The sequence below is a fragment of the Myotis davidii genome, unplaced genomic scaffold (assembly GCF_000327345.1).
Source record: "Myotis davidii unplaced genomic scaffold, ASM32734v1 scaffold79, whole genome shotgun sequence".
NCBI classification, from domain to species: Eukaryota; Metazoa; Chordata; class Mammalia; order Chiroptera; family Vespertilionidae; genus Myotis; species Myotis davidii.
The window spans coordinates 5,206,353-5,226,641 of NW_006294339.1; the positions used below are offsets into that span (position 1 = coordinate 5,206,353).

General features: G+C 42.4%; 1 protein-coding gene across 3 annotated transcripts in view; it reads right to left on the reverse strand.

Annotated features, from left to right (window-relative positions):
- Window positions 1–20,289, reverse strand: part of DAB1 (Dab, reelin signal transducer, homolog 1 (Drosophila)) — a 1,114,753-nt gene that overhangs the window by 229,777 nt on the left and 864,687 nt on the right. For all 3 annotated transcript variants that reach the window (XM_015566970.1, XM_006768369.2, XM_015566969.1), the window contains one exon: window positions 17,998–18,200. In XM_015566970.1, the coding sequence (XP_015422456.1) occupies window positions 17,998–18,064 (67 nt within the window). In that variant the 5' untranslated portion in view covers window positions 18,065–18,200. The remainder of the gene's footprint in view (window positions 1–17,997; window positions 18,201–20,289) is intronic.

Below are 20,289 nucleotides of genomic sequence, written 5' to 3' on the forward strand. Positions count from 1 at the left end.
GGGACTGGGGAAAATGCAGCACATCGTGAGAGCTACTGTAACAGAAACTGGTGCCCAGAATCTGAGTGGTGCAGGGGAGGGCCTAAGCATCCTTGTTCAGAGGGGTCCAAGAAGGCTTCATGGAGGAAGTGACATCTAAGCTGAATCTCTTTGGGAATTATGTCTGTTCAGTCTATGCCTCACTACTTTGTATACTGATCCCTGCCCATTATCACAGGATGGGCTGTACTAGCTATGGTCACATTCTATGTCCCCAATTCCGGAATAACTACTGTCAGAGCTAGGCTGAGCTTTGCAGATTTTCTTTGTCCAAAATCTGGAACTGGGACACTGTCAACTCGGAGTTAGTTGAGATCTTGCATGGAGAAGCCAGTAAAGCTAGCCATGACAATAGTGACCAAGGTGAGACCAGCTGCAGAGAGGGATAAGCAAGAAGCAGATCTGGAAAGAGCAAAGAAAGGTAGCTCTGGAGAGATGAGAGAGGGATCCCTGAGTGCCTAGCTGCCCAGGGCCAGGCTGCAGGTCCTCGGATGCCCAGCTTTCCAGATTGCTTCTATTATGAGTGCTTCTGTCCCAAGCAACAAATGACTGTGCAGGAAGGCCGATGTGAAGGCTAAGCCAGGATCTGCAAGGAGCACAGTGTGCTTAAGGATCTTCAAGTCACACTGGACTGCTAAGTGGTAGCCTCCAAGATGGCAGGAAATGTGCAGCTGGTGTCTGCCTACCACCACCCCTGGATCAGAGCCAGGCCGTGATGGGCACATGAACACAGGGTCCTAAGACTCAGCCAGGGCACCTGGGCTTTGGTTTTCCCATAGTAACAAGAGCAGGAAACTAGCATGTCACCATATATACATCCAACACCATGCTGGGGCACTTACCTATATGCTTTCATTTGGTCTAAATTAGCTTCCCAAGAGATGGGTCCCATCACTCCTGGTTTACATGTAAGGGAATTAAGGCTGAGAGAATCTAGAAGTTGCCCAAGGTCATATGGATTAATTACTAAAAAGCAGAGCTGTGACGGATCAATTTGTAATTTTGAAGACGGTATCACAATCACTAGGCTATATATACTGTTAAGAGCACACAGGTTGCTGTGAGGTTCACAGAGTTGATTGAAATAAGGCCCCATGCACACTGCCATTAGAAAGATGCTCAAAAAATGTGACTCCCCAGCCTTGCTGGCATTGGTGAGGGCGTTCAATGGGGTTGGCATTCCCCTGTTGTTTGTGTGGGAGAACACTAAGTACTAAGAGGGCTTCTTTCTTGGACTATCAACCCAATCACTGCTTTTGTTCCCCTTTTGTTAGGCTTTGCAGGCTGTTGTAGGGTGAAATATCCTGGGGATCGCTGGAATAACTGGCCAGAGAACCGGGGACCCTGACTTTAATTAGCACCACCTTTAACCTATATTGGCCAACCTTTGCCTGAAGGACATGAGGTGGCATAGGGAGAGGAATCCAAATTGTGAGTCTGCACCAAATGGTGGCAAGCTGGAGCCATTAGAGAGGACATCTCAGAGCACCCTATGCATGTGGGTATCTCGAACATCCGTTTGGTGCAATGTGAAATGCATCTTTCAGACTTCTGATTGCAGAAAAACAAACTGTGCAAATGCCCCTAATATTAACCTCAGAAACCCATGTCTGCACCAAGACCACCCCTCCCACAGGCTGGTCCCAGCCAATGGCAGATCAGGGCAGGGATACTCAGGCAGGTCCATTCCCAGGAGACACAAGGCTCCTCTGATGATCAATTTTGGCTCAAGAACTCCGTAAAGGCCTTGCTTAACATGTTCCCACCCACTCTTCCTTCCTTCTCTTTCACTCTGGGCCAAACCTGTATTGTTATCTGATGGCTTCCCTGGCTTCCTCTGGCTCCCTCCACATTTTTTTTTTCCTCACAGGCAGGAGGAAGCCTTTTCATCTCTTCATGCCCTCACCCCTATGTCTGTCTGAAATCCCACCAGCCCTTGCCTCCCCCACCATTGCCGACATTGGAGTCTGGTGAGCAAAGGCTGAAAGAAAGACCTTCAGCTTCCTGTTATAAATGCAAAAGTCTGACATAATGGATGCAGTGGGACCATATTAAACATGAGCCCTCAGATGCAAATTTTCCTCCATTCATTTTCATCACGGACATTGCTGGGTATCACAGGCATTGTCTGAAATGTACCAACCTCTGCAGCCAGCTTCAGGAGGATTTTAGAGATGATTTTACCCATCAGGATAGGTAATCCTTCAGCTTTGAAATGGAATATCATAATGCTTTGCCAATCTACTCTGATCTTAGAGAAAATGGACCAAGAAAAGAAGGTGATTTCAGTGTGTTAAGCCACACCTTCTATACCAATCTGCTAAAAATTAAAACTGCGAAAGGCATAGCGAGGCGACTTTTCAACCTGTCATTCTTAAAAAGTAAGGATACTAAATCAATCCCAAGTTTTCTTGTTGAGAACAGAAGCTACTGTCACGAATAGAGTCTAAGTCGGAAGCTGGAGCTCCCCCCTCTCAGCTTTGGGCCCTGAGCTAGTTGCCTCCCATGAATTTCAGTTCCCTCTTTTAGAAATCCACATATTATTATCTAAAATATGTTATGACAAATAAAACACATAGAACAGTGTCTGGTACATGGTAAGTGTTCAATAAATATTAGCTATCATAATATTAATAATAACAGTGTTATAATCATTGCTTTATCATTAGATGAACTGAGATAACAGTATCTATCATATTTTCAGGCCCTAAGTGAATGTTTACTTGTTCTGAATCTAAATCATGGATTTTAACACTTTAAAAACAAGTGACTAATGTAAGTTTCTTTTTTAAGAGGCAGGGGAGGGGAAGGAGGAGGAAGAGAACTAATATTCAAGTGAGGTCTGGGTAGGGTGTTTGTCTTCATTTCCTTTCAAGATCTCTATTGCAGTTTTTGTTTGATTGCAAGCAGTTCTGATCCTTCTGATGGATATATGTGCTGTGCTCTCGAGAAGATAAAATGAGAGAGAAAGAGAGAGAGCATAAAACTATACACTCACAGGCAATGATGGATGCCAAGGACAGAGAATTTCCAGTAGACCTGGTCTATAAATTGTCATTTAAATTTGCAATTTAAAAACACCGTCTGACTTTTTGATTTAGCTGACTGTATAGGAGAGACAAATAATGGAATCCTAATAAGCAAAGCTTAAATGGCATCTCCAGTCTCCCAGACAGAGAGGGCAGCAGAAGAATTCTAAGAAGAGAAAATAAATCTACCAAGAATAGGAAAGACGACCAGAACTAAATAGTTGCACTAATCACTTGATGGCAGATACCAGAAAATGTATTTGGGGCTGTTTAAAATTCGAATCCTTAACAGGCAAGGGAGAGGTTATCAGCTGAAACCCCTGCGGTCATTGTGAGGGGACAACACGGAGCTCCGTTTTTACATTTCATCACATTAAAACAGATGAACCAAAAAATCAAGGCACCAGGACAACATATTAAAGCTGATCAGCTGAGGTTAGAAGGTCTGAACAGCAAAAAACCACTGGAGCTCAGAGGCACCTGCTGGCAAATCTTAATGCTAATGCTTTACTGGAGGGGCAGCCCCCGGGGTGACCCTCACGAAGGGGAGCCCACTCTGAAGTCCAGGCTTCTTCCTGCTGCAGGAAGCCAGTCAGGACCTTCCCTGCCACCAAATACAGAAGAGAAACACGCACCAGTTCAAGGGTGAAACGAGGATGTGTTGCTAGCTGCTGAAAGCAGATCTGTCTGCCTCAGCTGCAGCACAATTTCAGAAATTGGGGAATGGACAGCAAAACCTGGCAGCAATGGCAGAAGGGTTGGAAGAGAGGCTTTGTGAGTAAAAACTAAGGGAAATTAGACCACTTGACGTTAAAAAAAGGATCATCGTAAAAATGTGTAATGACACAGGAATAGCTTAAAGTGTAAGGCTTAGTAAATGTTATGTAGCATTTAGTCTGCAGTGAAATCAAAGTAGGAAGCATGTGTTTGCATGCTTGTGTGTACATACTCATGCGTAGGGGCCAGGGGGTGCGGAGGGATAAGAAAGAAAGAAAATATACCTGAGTGTTAACTATTCTCACTCAAAGCCAGGATATGACTTCAGAATCCTCTACCCAGTGCTCGAAGCAGCCATCAAAATCGACCGGCATTAACAAATTACACAAAATCTATTTGCAATCTATAACTCTGAGAGCAGGAGGAGAAGCCACAGTAATCATTATTTTAAAACATTAACAGAAAACTAATGGAATATAAATTACTGTTTCTAGGAAAATGTAAGCCAAAGGCCAAAGAATTACCTAACTAATATAGGCTATTCCATTGTTCAACAAATGCTTAATGAGCACATACTATGTGCCTGGTTCTATGCAGAAAAGGAAACGAATGATGTATGTGTATAACTTGAAGGCACTTCTAATCTAGCAGAGAGGGGAGGCAAGTTACTGCCAAGCAAGATGTCTAATCCGCTGGTCTTCCTTTTCACTGGAGGACAGGGTAGAACTTACTTTTCACAGCTATGGTTTTAAATCTAATAGGTAGACAATGTCTAAAATACTAGAAGATATTTCACAAAGCATGCACTGAATGAAAAAATAAGTAAATCTTAACTCTAAGAATATTTATATCACCCAATCTCTGGGAAGTCCTTTGATGCTTGGTTATCTTTGCTCTGGGATTTCAAACTACTGCAACAAGCTATAATTTCTTCTTAGTTGTCTATCTTTTGTATTAGATCGTGAATTACTTAAGCCCAGAACATGTTTACAATCTTCTGTGGCCAGCACTCTGCCTACTTTCAGAAAATGCTCAAAAATGGAGTGAAGGAAAGAAAAAAGAGGGAGAAAGGGAAGAAAGGACAGAATTCAAAGAACTTCATAACCATTACACACCCCCTAACAAAATTAACTTGGAAAAAAAGAGACAATTCTTGATTTGATTAACATTTCTTGAACATCTACTATATGCTAAAGGCTGTTGTAGGCATCCTCCTTCACATATGCATTCAGTTGTTTTTGTTACTACTATTTCAACTCCCACCAGGAGATTATTTATTAAAGTTACTATGGATGACAAAGCACAGACTTTGAAATCAGACTGTTCAGGTTCAAATCCTTACTCTGCTAGTTTCTAGCCTTGGCCAGGCTACTTAATCTCTAGGATGCTACGTTTCTACATATGTATATGAAATGTGAAACTCTATGAGATTAAATATTTAAAACTAGAGGTCCAGTGCACAAAATTCATGCATGGGATGGGGGTGTCCCTCAGCCCTGCCTGCACCCTCTCACAATCCAGGACCTCTCAGGTAGGGTCCTTAGGCCTGGCCAGTGATTAAGGCCTATCAGGGCTTTCCTTCCCCAGCTGCTGGCAGCTAGCCCCACCCCCACCGCTGCCACTGCTTGCCATCTGTGTGGCACTGCCCCTCTCGCCCTGCCGCCGGTCACCTCCATCTGCAGGCGACAGGCATGGGGTGTGATCTCTTGGCTGGCCTGGGACTCCCTCTGTGGTTACCAGCTGGGTGGCCTGGGCCTTTCTCTGTAGCCACCAGCTGGGTGGCCTGGGCCTCCCTCTTTGGGGCGATCGGCCGCGGGGCTCCCCTGACCAATTCCATCACACCCGCCTTGGCTGGCCTGGTGCCAGTGCATATCATAGCATACTCGTCCAGAAGGTCGTCCAGACGGTCGTTCTGCTGTTCGGTAATTTGGTCAATTTGCATATTACTCTTTTATTATTATAGATGCCTGGCACACTAGTCTTTCTCTCCCCATAGAAGTGGTTTTATTCCTTACAAACCTATATTAAATACCTTCCACTATTTAATCACATCTCCAGCCTGACCAGAACCAGTGGGCACATGGCTAAGATAGCAGGTACAAGTCTTACAGAGCCTTAGGAATCCAGGACTAAAAGGGACCTCAGCTTCACTGCACATTTCCTACCTGCCATCAAGCATCAAGTTACCTTTCATAAGTCCCACCTGATTCCAGCTCATGGCCATCCATCACAGCTTCTGCAAGATGCCCAATGTCTTTAGCACACACTTCCATATCGCTGTTAATAAGGGATATGGGGATGATCATTTTCCCAATGATAGGGGTCCTGATCCTTTTTAGGATCACACAATAAGAACATTTTTCATTGTTGGAGATAATTCCCTTTCCCGTGCACATTTGTCAAAGGCAGTTTCCCACAGTCCGTACATCATTCTGAAATACATGATAAGATTCAGGTCTGCTATTCATCATTTGCTGGGCTTCCTCCAATGTGAGTTCCTGCCTGGCTCTTCTTGACTCTAGTTTAATGATCAGATGGCAAGATCTCCCCCGAGCAATGGCACCAGCCAGGGAGGCTAGAAGACCAAGTGATGACAGTTCCCAATCGCACGGAAGTGAATCTACAAGTACTACGTAGAAATTCTTTATAAAAGTAAACTGCAGATATTGCTACCACTTGGACCACAGGAACCAGATGCCTAGCAAATGAGCTTTCACTAAGGTTTTACTCCATGGCCACTGCTGGAAAACAGCAAGACAATGCATAAAAATCCCATGCTTGGTGTCATTCAAACCTCAGCTTAAAATTTCTGTTCTCCCTGGCCAGGTAGCTCAGTTGGTTAGAGTGGCATCCCATATGCAAAGGTTGCAGTATGATCCCCAGTCAGGGCATATGCAAGAATCAACCAATAAATGCGTAAATAAGTGGAACCACCAATCTCTCTCTCTCTCTCTCTTTCTCTCTCTCTCCCCTCTCTCTACCTTTCCTCTCTGTCTCTTTCTCTCGTTTCTACCTTCACTCCCTCCCTCTCTAAAATAAAACCAAAACCAGAAACCCTCCTGTTCTTCCACTTACATGATGGGTGACCTTGAACTTATTTTGAACTTATCTGTGTAATGTCCCAGTGTCTGAAAATGGGAGCATTATCAACCACAAAATCTCTTAGAGTCTCACTCTATTCTCTGGCTGCCTTTAGTAGTCAGGTAATTAGTGTTTCCCCATGTTTTCCTCTGGGAACTCTAAACTCTCCTCCTCCCAGCCTTTGAGGGAATACAATGATGCATAAGCCACTGTCCCTGACATCCAGTCTCTACTTGAGACTCAATCTAGCAAGAAAGAAAGGCATATAAGTACAATCCTAATTGATGGAAGAAAAAAATAGGAGCTTTGTCTGGATTAAATTTAAAAAACACACACAAAATGCTGACAATCTTGGGGAAAGGAAGGCATAAATCAAATGGGAGGAGGGGAATGCTGGGGAGAGCTTCATGGAGGTGCCGTCTGACTGGGTCTCAGAGGCTCAGATGGGCAGTTACAGGTAGGTAAGAGACGGGGATTTTTTAAAAATATATATATATTTTATTGATTTTTTACAAAGAGGAAGGGAGAGGGATAGAGAGTTATAAAGATTGATGAGAGAGAAACATCAATCAGCTGCTTCCTGCACACTCCCTACTGGGTATGTGCCCACAACCAAGGTACATGCCCTTGACCGGAATTGAACCTGGGACCCTTCAGTCCACAGGCCAACGCTCTATCCACTGAGCCAAACTGGTTAGGGCAAGACAAGGAATTTTTTCAGGTTGAGAGGAGAGCTGAAGAAGACTCAGGGAGGGCCCAGCAGGTCAGTGTGTTCAGAATGTGCCAGGTGGGACCTATGGCATGTGTACCATTTACTAAATGGATGGGTGAGACAGAACAGCCATTCAGAGCATAGGTTCTGGGGTTACAGCACTGACTTGCCTCACCTCTCCAATTTCCAGCTCCTCATCTGTGGTCTGAAGATTTCAAAAAGGAGCTCTCTCTTGAAGCGTTGTTCTGATTGAAAAAAATACATGTAAATGTTTGGATATATCACCTGATATTTTGTAATTGTTGACAGATAGCAACTACCTTCATAAGCAGCATCTTCATTATCATTTCTGATGTGGGGATGCCTCCTGGAAGGTGAAATGGGCTGATTATAATATTCATAGAGCAGGAGCATTTGCGAAATTGGAGTGCTTGTTCCAAACTAAGATCTAGAAATGCATTTCGATTTATGCACAATCAAAAGCCTTCAGATTCCCCTAGTCTTTACTTTGGATGCCTGGAAAACACAGAATAACTGACATCCTTAGAAAATGGTTCCTTCTCAATCATGTGCATTCCTCATGCATGACAACCCCACACACGCCGCCAAGGAGGATGAAGAGCTAGGGCTGCCTATGCATTTTAACTCCCTCTCTAACTCCACTATATTGTGTCATCACCCCTTTCTCTTGCTGAGGCATCTCCATCTAATGGCGCTACTCGTGGCATCTGCAGGAAGATGTCTTGCAAGGCAGCATTATTTGATATCTGGGAAGAGCACACACCATCCAGCAGGAGCAGGGAGCAGCTTAGTCTGGTGTTAAGCATGTGAACAGGCTCTGAGGCCAGAGAGATCTAGATGCAAATGCTTCCCTTTACTTACAAGTTGTGTGGCCTTCACCTCTCTGAGCCTCAGCTGCTTCCCAAGTGAAATGGGAATGCTTGTCTAAAGATTGTTTTCCAGCTTAAATGAGATAACATGAACAACAGGCATTATTTCCTCTTTCACCTCCACTCCAGCCTCTTTGGCCTTTGATCCAAGGCTCTTTCCATCTCTCTCTTTTTTTAAACTCCTGCCCCAAGGATATTTTCCACATTGATATTTAGAGAGAGTGGAAAGGAGGGGAGAGAGAGGCATCCATTGCTTGGTTGCCTCCCCCACACGCACCCGACCTGGGCCAGGATGAACCAGCAATCGAGGTACATGCCCTTGATTGGGAATTGAACCTGAGACCCTTTGGTCCACAGGTCGACACTCTAATCACTGAGAAAAACTGGCCAGGGCTCTTTTTTAGTCTTTTATTTAATTTATTTTTTTATCTTTATTGTTGAAAGTATTACAGATGTCCCCTTTTTTACCATCAGGTGCTCTCTTGATGGCCTGCAGAAACACTTAGGCTTGAAACTCATGTACCCTGACCATCCTAGAAGCTGTGCTGCAATGGGAGGGGGCTGCTGAAATTCCAGCACACGGGGCACATCGCCTGCTCAGCAAATCCACAGAGATCATAAAAACCCCTGCTCTGGGGCATTTACTGATTATCTGCAAAGAGGAGGCCTCTCTGACCCCAGGAAGGAGTGTACTTTATCTGACTCCTGGGACTTGGAGGGCTAATGTGCAGGGCTTTGTTCTCCCAAACATCAAAATTCAGGCCCAGCCACTTCCAGAGGCAGCACACTGGGCTTAATGAAGCAGTGGGATGAACTAATATGGCAAATCTTACAGCTCTTACTACCAATATGGCCCACATCACGCTAAATTACGGCACCAGACATGATTGGACACACATCACAAAATGAGAAGTAGCTCACAGAATGGAGGGATTTTCAGAGCAACGTTATCAAACTCTCAAGAGCCAGCATTTAGGGGAAATGTGAGTGTTTTTAAATTTTCTTTCTCCTAGTGCAAATCATTCTCCCCTCTACTTTACGATAATTAGTTCAACAGACATATACTGAGTACCTGCCATGTTCTGGGTGCTGTGCTAGGAACTCACAGCTAATTGCAAACAGAGAAATAAGCAAACGATTACAGGGGAAAATGTGGCAAGTGTGATGGTTTGAATAAGTACCGATGGTATGGACCCCTCACAAATCCAGTCAGGGAAGGCTTCGTTAGTCATAAGTTCCTTTATTAACTCATTTACTCATTCAACAAACAATGCTGTGTGCCTACATCTATTAGCATTGTGCTTGGAAGAGCTTGGGAATAGGAGTGAAGTGGTTAACAAGATAGACACAGTCCCTGTACTCGCAGAGCTCTTAGCTAGTGGGTGATAAAGAGGAATCAAGAGATAGTTAAAATAATGTATTATGATGGGGAAAATGAGGTGCTTTGAGAGTGCACAGACCAGTCATAACCCTCAACTGGGGGTCATATCTGTGGGCTGCAATAAATCACCAGAGCATTTCTGGGAAAAGTCATATCTAACTTTAAACTAAATCAAAAGTGGAATAAGCTTTGAAAAGAATAAAGAAAAATGTATTCCTGGGAGATAAAAAAGCATTTGCAAAATTCCAAATGTGAAAGATCACATGGTAGGGTCTGGGAACTGAAATTAGCTCAGTTGAGCCACCGAGTAGAGGAAGTATCATTGTGGAAGAGTGGTGAGCGATGTGACTGGAAAGATAAGGAGAGATCAGACAAGATGGGGCCTCTCTGGAGCCAGATAAGCAGTGGGAGCAGTGGGAGCTGCTGACTGAAGAGTCTGAAGCAGAGATGGAACCTGATCAGATTTTCCTGTTGGTGAGAGTGTCAAGAACAGCCTAGAGATGGGTAATAATGGAAACTGGAAGACCACTGAGGCAGAGGATGGGATGATCCACAGCCTGAAGGACCGTCAGGACAGGAGCAGCGAGGAGAGAGAACGATGGGATTTAAGAGACACTTAGGAGGTCACAGGGGCTGATAATGGTGGTTTATTAATTGAGGGCATCTTGAAGTTCCAAATGTTAAGAATGATGGTCCGGTCAAATGGTGGCTGAGTTCTGAAGGGTGGTGCAGAGTTAGCCAAGTGAATAGGGTGAGAAAGGTGGTCCAATAGGGAAAACAGTATGCACAAACATCAGAGGTACACCCCTGGACCTGAAGCTCAGTGTGGCTCAGTGTGACAAAGGCATAGCATTGGTGACAGGAACCAGATCTCAAAAAGCTTGCTCGGTGTGTTGTCCTGACTGGTATGCTTCTGGAGTTATAAAATAAGGTCAAGGGTGAACAGAGGTGTGGACTTGAAGAAAGCCTGACTTTTTCTAAGTCACTTAGAACCAGCTAGAATGAGGCCCTGAAATGAGTTTGTCTTCATGAAATGACCACAGTGGGTGAGGTGTCCGGTAATAAATTTGAGACCATGTGCTCATGGAGAATACAGAAGTCTCTCCCAACCACACATCATATGTTCTGACAGTCAATCTTACCCTTAAGTAAGACTTCTTGACCTAAAACAATATTCCCTCCTTCCCAAACCTCTCACCCCAGGAGCTTTATGGATCCACCTCAGAGAGATTTATGTGGTGTTGTAATTAAATCCTTGATTTCGAATTTCCAAAGCCTGCAAATCACAGAGTTAGCAGAGAGCAATTAGCTCACCAAGATCCAAACCCCTGCCAAGCCAGAGGTGCCATAAATTTACATGACGTGGTTGATCTGCTTCCATGCCCAGCCCCCTAAAACAGTGCAGCCCCTGTAATTTGTTCACATTTCCCAACCGCAAGCCTCAGGGCACAGGATGAACCCACAGAATGCATTCAGGGAACACGACACAGACTTCCGCATGGGGCAGGCATTGCTCTCTAGCTTTGGACAAGTCATGTGACCTGGGGAAGTCTCTTGATCTCTCTGAACATTATTTTATTATGTGTTCCATTAGGTGATGTAAGATTTGGGCTCATTAGGGACATTTTATCTAAAATGGAGGGCATGCAGGAAACATGCAATAAATGATGGTTATTAATAAATGTTTGTAGTTTGACAACATGGTCCATTTACTTGGTATCCCCTGTCCACTTTCCCAGTTTTTTCTTGGAACAAGTATCCATTGGAAGATGGACCAATTTTTTCTTACTGGCTAAATACCCATGTGACTCTGAGGGTAGGGATATTTTCCACCTATCTTTATACCTGAGTGTACTAAGAGAAGTGCCACCTCTCAGGGCTGGTAGGAAAGATAGGGGAAAAAAGAACAATTTCCTTCTCTTGAGTCTATGTACAGATAATTGTTTTAGGTGTTTTAAATAGTTGACTCATGCAATCTATATTACAACATTTTGAGATAGGTTCTGTTTTCCCCACTTTACAGGTGCAGCAGATGAGGCTCAGAAAGATTATGTGGCTAGCCTGAGACAGATAAGTAGAAAATGGGCTGAGCCTTGACCAAAATGTAATTTTGTCTATTTCTAAATCATGGGCTCCTCCAGGAGTCTTTGGTGTAAAGAAGAGGAAACAGCCTGACCAGTGTGGCTCAATGATTGAGCATCGACCTATGAACCAGAAGGTCATGTTTCAATTCCCAGTCAGGACACATGGCTGGGTTGTGGGCTCGATCCTCAGTAGAGGGAACGCAGGAGGCAACTGATCAATCATTCTCTCTCATCATTGATGTTTCTGTCTTTCTCTCCCACTCCCTTCCTCTCTGAAATCAATTTTTAAAAAAAAGAAAAGAAAAAGAAGAGGAAATAAAATACCCAGAGGTTATTCCTAAGAGCGTAAGTAGTCTGAAATCCAGGACTGAAACACCAGCCAGGTTCCAGCCCTGGCTCTGTCACTGACCAACTAAATGACTGTGGTCATGTCGCTCTCATCTAAGAGGAAAGGGCTCTAGCTAGCCCTGACACTAGTCCCTTACAACTGTCTATGTACTTCAACATCTAGTGAACCCATTCAGGCATCCATGTATAAAGACTTTCAGAGTATTGTGTTACTTGTGTTTATTGAGATGAAATTCACTTGCTTTTGGCCAGAAAAACAGAAAAATGTGTTTTAATCAGAATTTTCTTTATTATGATAAACATGTAATATTTAATCAATACGTATGAATTTGGAGTAAAAGTTAAACCAATTTTATGAATAGTAATAGATTGAGAATAAATAAAAGTTGCAAAGTAGAAAAAACTTTTTTTTTTCAGGGAAGGGTGAGACATAAAAATCCGAAGGGCCTCCAGAGGTAGCGGTACCTGCACTGATGGGTCACACTCCCCTCCCAGGTGCTTCTCTCCCCCAGGACACTGAGGCCTCCAGGGCTCTTGGCTGGGGCTGGACAAATGCTTGTGGACAAAAGAACTAAGTGAGTAATTAATGTCTCATCTATGTTTCACATTTGGCTGAGCAAATATAATTTCTCTATCCATTTATTGCCTGAGGAAACTAAAGCTTAAAAAGTGGAAATGACTTGAGAGAGAGGAGAAAGAGAGCGGTGGGTCTGAGGTCTGAGCCCAAATCCAGTGTCCTGACTGACCTCAGGCTGCCTCCCTTGCAGGACAACAGCAGTGGATAGAAGCGATGAAACAGCAGCTCTGCCACATCGACCTGATAAAATGTATTTTTTTTTTAAATTAACCTCCCAGGATCCCAGGGATCCAATGGGGTAATGAATACAACAGCATCTTATAAGCACGTAAGTGGCAGATCACCATTTGCACAGATCATTTTCCCAGGCTGACTGATCAGTTCAGGGATCATACTTGAGTATGGCAGTATTAAAACCACTCCTTAACCAAAATTGACCAGAATTTTCAAAGAAATCTCCAAAGACTTTCACAGCACCTGAGGCACATAGCCAGGTTCTAGCTCAATTTGATTTGAGTCCAACGTTAAGGCACTGTCCCCTGACCACCAGCTTCTCCTGGATCCCACCAGAACCTGGATTCTTACAGCTGCTTCTTTCTGGGAGGAAATACTAAGGAAGCATGTTCTTGTTGTTAACTCATGACCCTTGAATATAATGCTAACATAAACATAAGGAAAGTGAGCCAGTTTATCTTCAGGTGTTTCAATAAAATCAGGAGATAACGCTGAACTGTGATTTCAGAAGGAAGACGGCAGAAAAACTCACACACACACCAAGCAGGTGCCAGGCTGCAGATCCCAAGCTGCCCTTTATCCAGGACATATCCCCATATCCCCCACCCTTCTGATGACAAGTATTATTATATACACACACACCACCACCACCACCACCACCACACACCCTCTTAAAGATTAGGCTCCAAGGCTAAATAACCATCTCTGGTTACACAGCAGATAAGGAAAGTTAGTATTAAACAACCAGGCCTGTCTGGCTCCAAAGTTAGTGCCCTTTCCCCTCCACTAAGTTGCCAGGTGGCGATGACTGGAAGCCCCAGGCACTGCCCCCAGAAGTGCCTGCATCTGCTTTATCAGGGGACCTAGTCCTCCATCACAGTCTCCCACTGGGTGGCCTAATGCCAGGATGACCAGTAACAAGAATTGTGCCAACTGCTCTCCCCTCTGAAGGCAGGTAGCAACCCTGAAAATAAGCCTTCTCCTCTTCCAGTCCTCCACCCAACCCCACTCCAGGAATATGCAGTGTTTGACAAGCTGTATGTGTGGTGACACCATCCAATAAAAATGAAATGAAGAAAACAACTTTATTGCTCACTACTTTCATCCCTTCCTTATTAAAATTGTGAACACTCTCGTTATTTCTCTTACATAGCCTGCCTAGAAACTCATTTGACGGGGAAATGTGGCCCTGAGTGACTTGCATTTAAAACTGTCTGACTCGGTTTCAGCAGCCTGGGTGAAGAACCAGGGTGACAGGTCTGTGGGAAATTCTAAAGGGCTTCTCAAAAATTTTTTAAGCCACTCTTTCTCACAATAGGTGGCCCGTGCCCTGAGGTATTCCTTTATAGGAAATAAAATATCTACCCAGGAACTATCTGAATTTTGCCAAGGGGAAAACAACTTTTCTAGTCTATAATATCATCTAATAATCTAAAAATGCACTTACGATATAATGTCCCAAATAAAGCAGGATATAAAACTGTATGAATAGTATGATCTCAAGCCACTCTGAAAGGTTAGTCCCTAAGAAAAGGACTGCAATGTTAGCAGTAGTTACTTCTGATTGATGGAAATATGCATGCTTACTTTTTCTTTTCTAATTTTTAATAATAAGCATATATAGCTTTTTAAAAAATGAAAATCACTAAAAATATATATATTTTCCCAGAAAGAGACCTACATATGATTCAGTGTTTCCTTACCACTAAAAGCTTTATATAAACTTTGACTAATACCAGGCACAGAGATTGTCCATGAAAAGAAAGTTATCTGTCAATCTTGCTGATGAATATAGATACCAAAATCCTAAGAAAATAGCAAATCAAATCCACATATTAAAAAAATACACCTGAACCAGTAGAATTTACCTCATAAATGAAGATTAGAAAATCTATCAGTAAAATCCACCATAAGATAAATTAAAATAGTAAAAATACGCATTGATATAAATATAAAAAGGCATATAATAAAAATTCAACATGTAAATCAAAACTTTAAAATAGACTTCCTGAAAAATGATAAATGAAAGAGAACTAATAAATAATCTTTAATGTGGGGGGAAGGGTAGGGGTTGGGAGGAGGGGGGTAAAGAGGGAAAAATGGGAGATATCTGTAATACTATCAACAATAAAAAACATATTAAAAAAGAATCTTCAGTAAAAACTTAGATATCAGATTTACAGTAATTTAGAAGCATTTCTACTAGTTTAAGGACAAGATGAGGATACCTACTATCACTAAATACTGTTTTGACAGACTAGCCAATGCGCTATGATAAGAAAAAGAAGTACCTAAGGATTGCAGAGGAAGGCAGAAACTTACTTACAAGGTTATATGTTGCCTCCACAGAAAATCAAAGAGGAGATGGAGAAAGTATTAGTAAGAGCTTAGCAATGCAATTATATTCAAGATCAAGATATACACTGTTCTACTTGTTTGGGCCCAGTTACCAACATTCGTTTAGTAGAATACTGACTATTCCAAAGTCAAAACTGAAGAATAATAAATAAATTAATCCTGTTACCAGTAAATTCTCTCTCTTATTTTAATGTATGAATGTGTTTTCATGGTGCTTGGATCAAACACATTGTCAAGAATAAAGATTTATTTCTGTTACATAATTACAAACAATTTTTAGCGCTTGCTCTGGGACAAATAATGTATTATACACTTCTTAAGATCCCTTTGGCTCTACAATGGGATAAGAGAAAACAATGTAAGATGAGGATGATAATGATGAAGGTAGAGAAGACAAAGAGGAGGAGATGGGTAAAAATGGAATAAGTGAAATAGAGAAAAGAAGTGAGAGAAGGAAAATGAAGAAAGATGATAGAAGAGGAAGGAGATGGGAAGCAGTAGGGCAAGAATGAGGAGGAGGAAGGGGGAGGAAAAGGAGGAACAAAGCTAAACTTCCTTGAGCATTTAATATATGCCAAGTCCTATACTGAGTGTTTTATTTGCTTTATTTCAATTAATATTCATGGTGAGCCTTTGAGGTCTGCAATATTATATTTTCATTTTATAGGAGAGAAAACTGAGGCTAATATTCTAAAGTTACATAGTTAGGAAACGGTATAGCCAGAATTTGACCCAGATTGACCTGCCCAGACTCTGTGGGATTAGCCACTCGCTAGAGAATACTCCTTGCATATGTATTGTGCTGGTTTTAGGGCTTATTAGGATATGAAGATGAGGAGGAGATAAAAAGGTCACCTTCACACTCTCCTTCCAAATCCTCCACTAAGCCAATGTTCTGAAAACCTGAATCCTCTCTTTAGAATACTTCTGGGTTTGCAATGTTAAAATTAAGAATGAAAAGATGTGCACTAAGATATAATTTTTAATGTATAAAGCATTCAAGAGCACAAGTTTAGAGGGAAGGTTAAATTTGAAGCAAAAATATAACCTGTCAGTTTCCACTGAAAAAGGATTTAAATTCTAGTACATAACAGATTCTGCAATTTTTTTTCCTATGTAGCAGTTCTCCCTAGACCTGTATTCTCACTCACTTGCTTTTCGTCTATTATGCTTAGGGACCAATGCATAAAGAACAAGGTTTACATTAAGTTTTAGAGAATAAAATAGACTGCTTCCAAAATATTTGTGTTTCCAATAATCATCTAAAGTATAATGTATAGTCCTCCCTGGGGTGTTGGCTGTCCGAAAGCTGCATATATATTACATGTATGTCCCCATTTCCAGAGTGTCAGACAAGTACCATCACCAACGTGACAGGGCAGGCACAGCACAATCCCAAACAAATCACTGCCTCACAGAGCAACCAGAGGCATCCGGGTTTGCAAGCTGATATTGACAGATCTCAAGACCTGAAAGAGAGCTCTATTAATCCTCCTTCATGCAGCGGAGAAGATGGGGGAGGAAAGAGCTGAAACCATGGGCAGAAACACACACACAAACACACACACACACACATACACACACACACACACAGCTCGCAAGAAGTTGCTGGCATCCAATTACAACAGGGGGACACATTTCCTGAAAGGGACAGTTATAAAGTGATAGGACCCAAATCTTCAGAATACATCCAAAGGGATAGATTTATTCTATCATCACACTAGCACACGGGTCTTCATTCCCAGGAGGCTATGTGTCTACCCTGTGTCAGCACTTCCAAAGTGTTGGAAGTGAAAGGGTGAACAAGGGGTCCAGGTCTGAAGGGGTGTATGATAGAGTTGACAAACAAAAACACAGGACATTTTTAATAAATTGAGATAGTAACCAAGTGCTACTGAAGCAAAACAAATGAGCAACTGCCCCAATTCAGGGAGTTAGGAAACCCCTACATTCCCTAGGGGCCCACTAAGCTCAAACCTGAACAGCAAGGAGGAGTCCTTTTGGAAAAAAAAGTGGAGCGTGATTTCAGGCTGGACTAATAGGAGTACAATGACTCTCAAAGTCTGGTCTCTGAACCAACGGCAATAGCATCATATGGGAACTTGTCATAAATGCAAAGTTTCGGACCCCATCTTAGACCTGGGGAACCAAAATCTGGGGATGAGCCTTGGCCATCTGTGCTTTCACCATCCTTCCAGGTGCTGCTGGTGCTGCTGGCCTCTGAGAACCACTTATGTATGCAAAGGTGAACCACAGAGGACAGAATGCCTGGAGGATAAACAGGGTTAAAGGAGGGGGGCTTAGGGAAATATTGCTGTAGGGATGGGAAGAAGGTACATCAAGAAGGGCACTATATGTCATGAAAAGAATTTTAGATTTTACCCAGAGAATAATGAAGATTCATTAAAATATATTATGAGCACAAAAGTATCCAATCATGCTGGTGACTCCAAAAAAAAAAAATAGAAGATAGAAGATATATCATCACAGAGATAAAAACTCATTCTGATACAGACAAGCAGCCACAAAGAAAACATTCACCCTTACCTTTCTTTCTGGAGTCTTTCTTGGCGCTGGTTTTCACAGCTACTTGAAGTTCTGTCTCAGTTGACATCCTACTAAATCCTTAGTCCACTGCACACAGATCCAGGGCCTCGGCCAGGCTCATGGGGGACTCCTCTCCCAGAGAACGACGCCTCCCTTCAGAAATGACGTCCTGAGCTGCACATGTCATTCACTCCTTCCGAGTGCTGCAAAATCAAGGGAGGAGAATGATCAAGGTGGTCACTCAGAATAGTCACCCCTTTGACGTTAAACAGAAATTAGGGGGGGAAATAGTCATAAAAAACAACAACAACAAAAAAAACAAACAAACAGAAAATCTTGGCCTCCATGTACAAACTGCTCACATGATTTCCTCAAGCCATGGACAGGGTTTACAGCAAAGGAAATGAGGGGCCTATATGCAAAACACAAAACCATTTCTCAAGCCAGGTGACTCAAAATAGGTCTTCGGAACTCTGGATTTTCAAAGAAGGGCAAACCCAAATCTTTGTTTTCCATGTTACTTATTTTCAAGCAGTGGATGTCACCCAGAAAAACACAGCCAAGGCTTATTTCCTGAGCAGCCCGTGCAGATGTTCCCAACAATGGGGCACCCATCCATCAGTCAAGCTTGATCAGAGCCTTGCCAGCTAAAGCAGATCATAGGGAAGTGGCCTGGGTCTGCCCCTCACTGGCAGGCAGCAGGCGGGACATGGAGTTGACATACAATTGGGCTCCAAGAGTAAGGTGACAAATGGGACTGAGAAACTTTCAGCAAGCCAATTTGTATGTCAGCTTGTCCCCCAGCTATAAGAGCAGACAAGCATTTAATGTGGGGAGAAAAAGAAGCAGGCAGACACACATTTCATTCATTCTTTCTCTAATAAAGTATGCGTTGCACAGTGCTCAGGAGTATTAAGCTCAGACACTGTGCTGGGAAGAGAAAACAGTGAAAATACAACCACTTCAATTACAGCTAGTATTTATGATGCACTTACTATATACTATGCCCTCAGTTACTGCTTCACATACATTATCTCATTTGATTTCATTACACTGAATGAATGTATTCCCTGTGTCAAGTCAGCACTCTCTCCCAATGACTACCTATCTGATAGTTACATCTGAGAGTTTAATGGAAAATAAGCATTTCACTAGTTATCCATGTTTAAATAATATTAAGATAATATTTAAATAATACTAGAGCTGGAGCTGCCAAGACTCTGACCAAGTTAGGCTGATCAGCTACTAGAAATGGATCTTTAACTGTGTAGTCAGCCAATGTTTAGCTCATCCCACAGATCTAGAATAGTGTAATCTAACAAGGCTGACCTTAAATGCCAGTTTCAGCTCAAAATGGATAATGAACCAACCTTCTTACTCAGGACAACTAAAGATGGCTTAACTAGAAGGTCTAACATACAAGCCACATGAAATTATAGTAATGCTTAAATTGCGGGAAATTTCCACCTTATCCAAAGATATCTGGTTAAGTGTTGCTGTTTTTTTGTTGTTGTTGTTTTCTTTATTGACTTCAGAGATAATGGGAGAGGGAGGGAGAGGTCAGAACATCATTGATGAGAGAGAATGAATGATCCGCTGCCTCATGCACTCCCCACGCTGGGGATCGAGCCCTTAACCCAGGCATGCGCCCTGACCGGGAATAGAACCCTGACCTCCTGGTTCATAGGTTGATGCTCAACCACTGAGCAACACCAGCTGGGCTGGTTAATTTGTTTTTAACAAGCTATTTTTCAAAAGGACACTAGCCCTGAATGAAAGGAACCTGAACTAGAGGATCTAAGGTTACAAGTAAGGAAAATGAAAAATGGTCTTCCTAGAATAGGATCCATAAAATTATTCATAGAAAAATGGGAACTTTTCTGCCACTGCTGTGCCATCTATCTGCACCATGCCACTTACCCAGTGATGGTGAACCTTTTGAGCTCGGCGTGTCAGCATTTTGAAAAACCCTAACTTAACTCTGGTGCCATGTCACATATAGAAATTCCTTGATGTTCACAATGATAGTAAAACAAAAACTTATATTTTTGATATTTATTTTATATATTTAAATGCCATTTGACAAAGAAAAATCAACCAAAAAATTGAGTTCACGTGTCACCTCTGACATGAGTGTGATATGTTCGCCATCATTGCACTCACTTAACCTCTCCCCTCCCCCAAAAGACAACATTCCATGAGAGATGACATGGTCACAAACTCAGTTATATATGGACATACTTTTATTTATAATACTTATCATTTTGTAGTAACAAATATGTACTGACAACC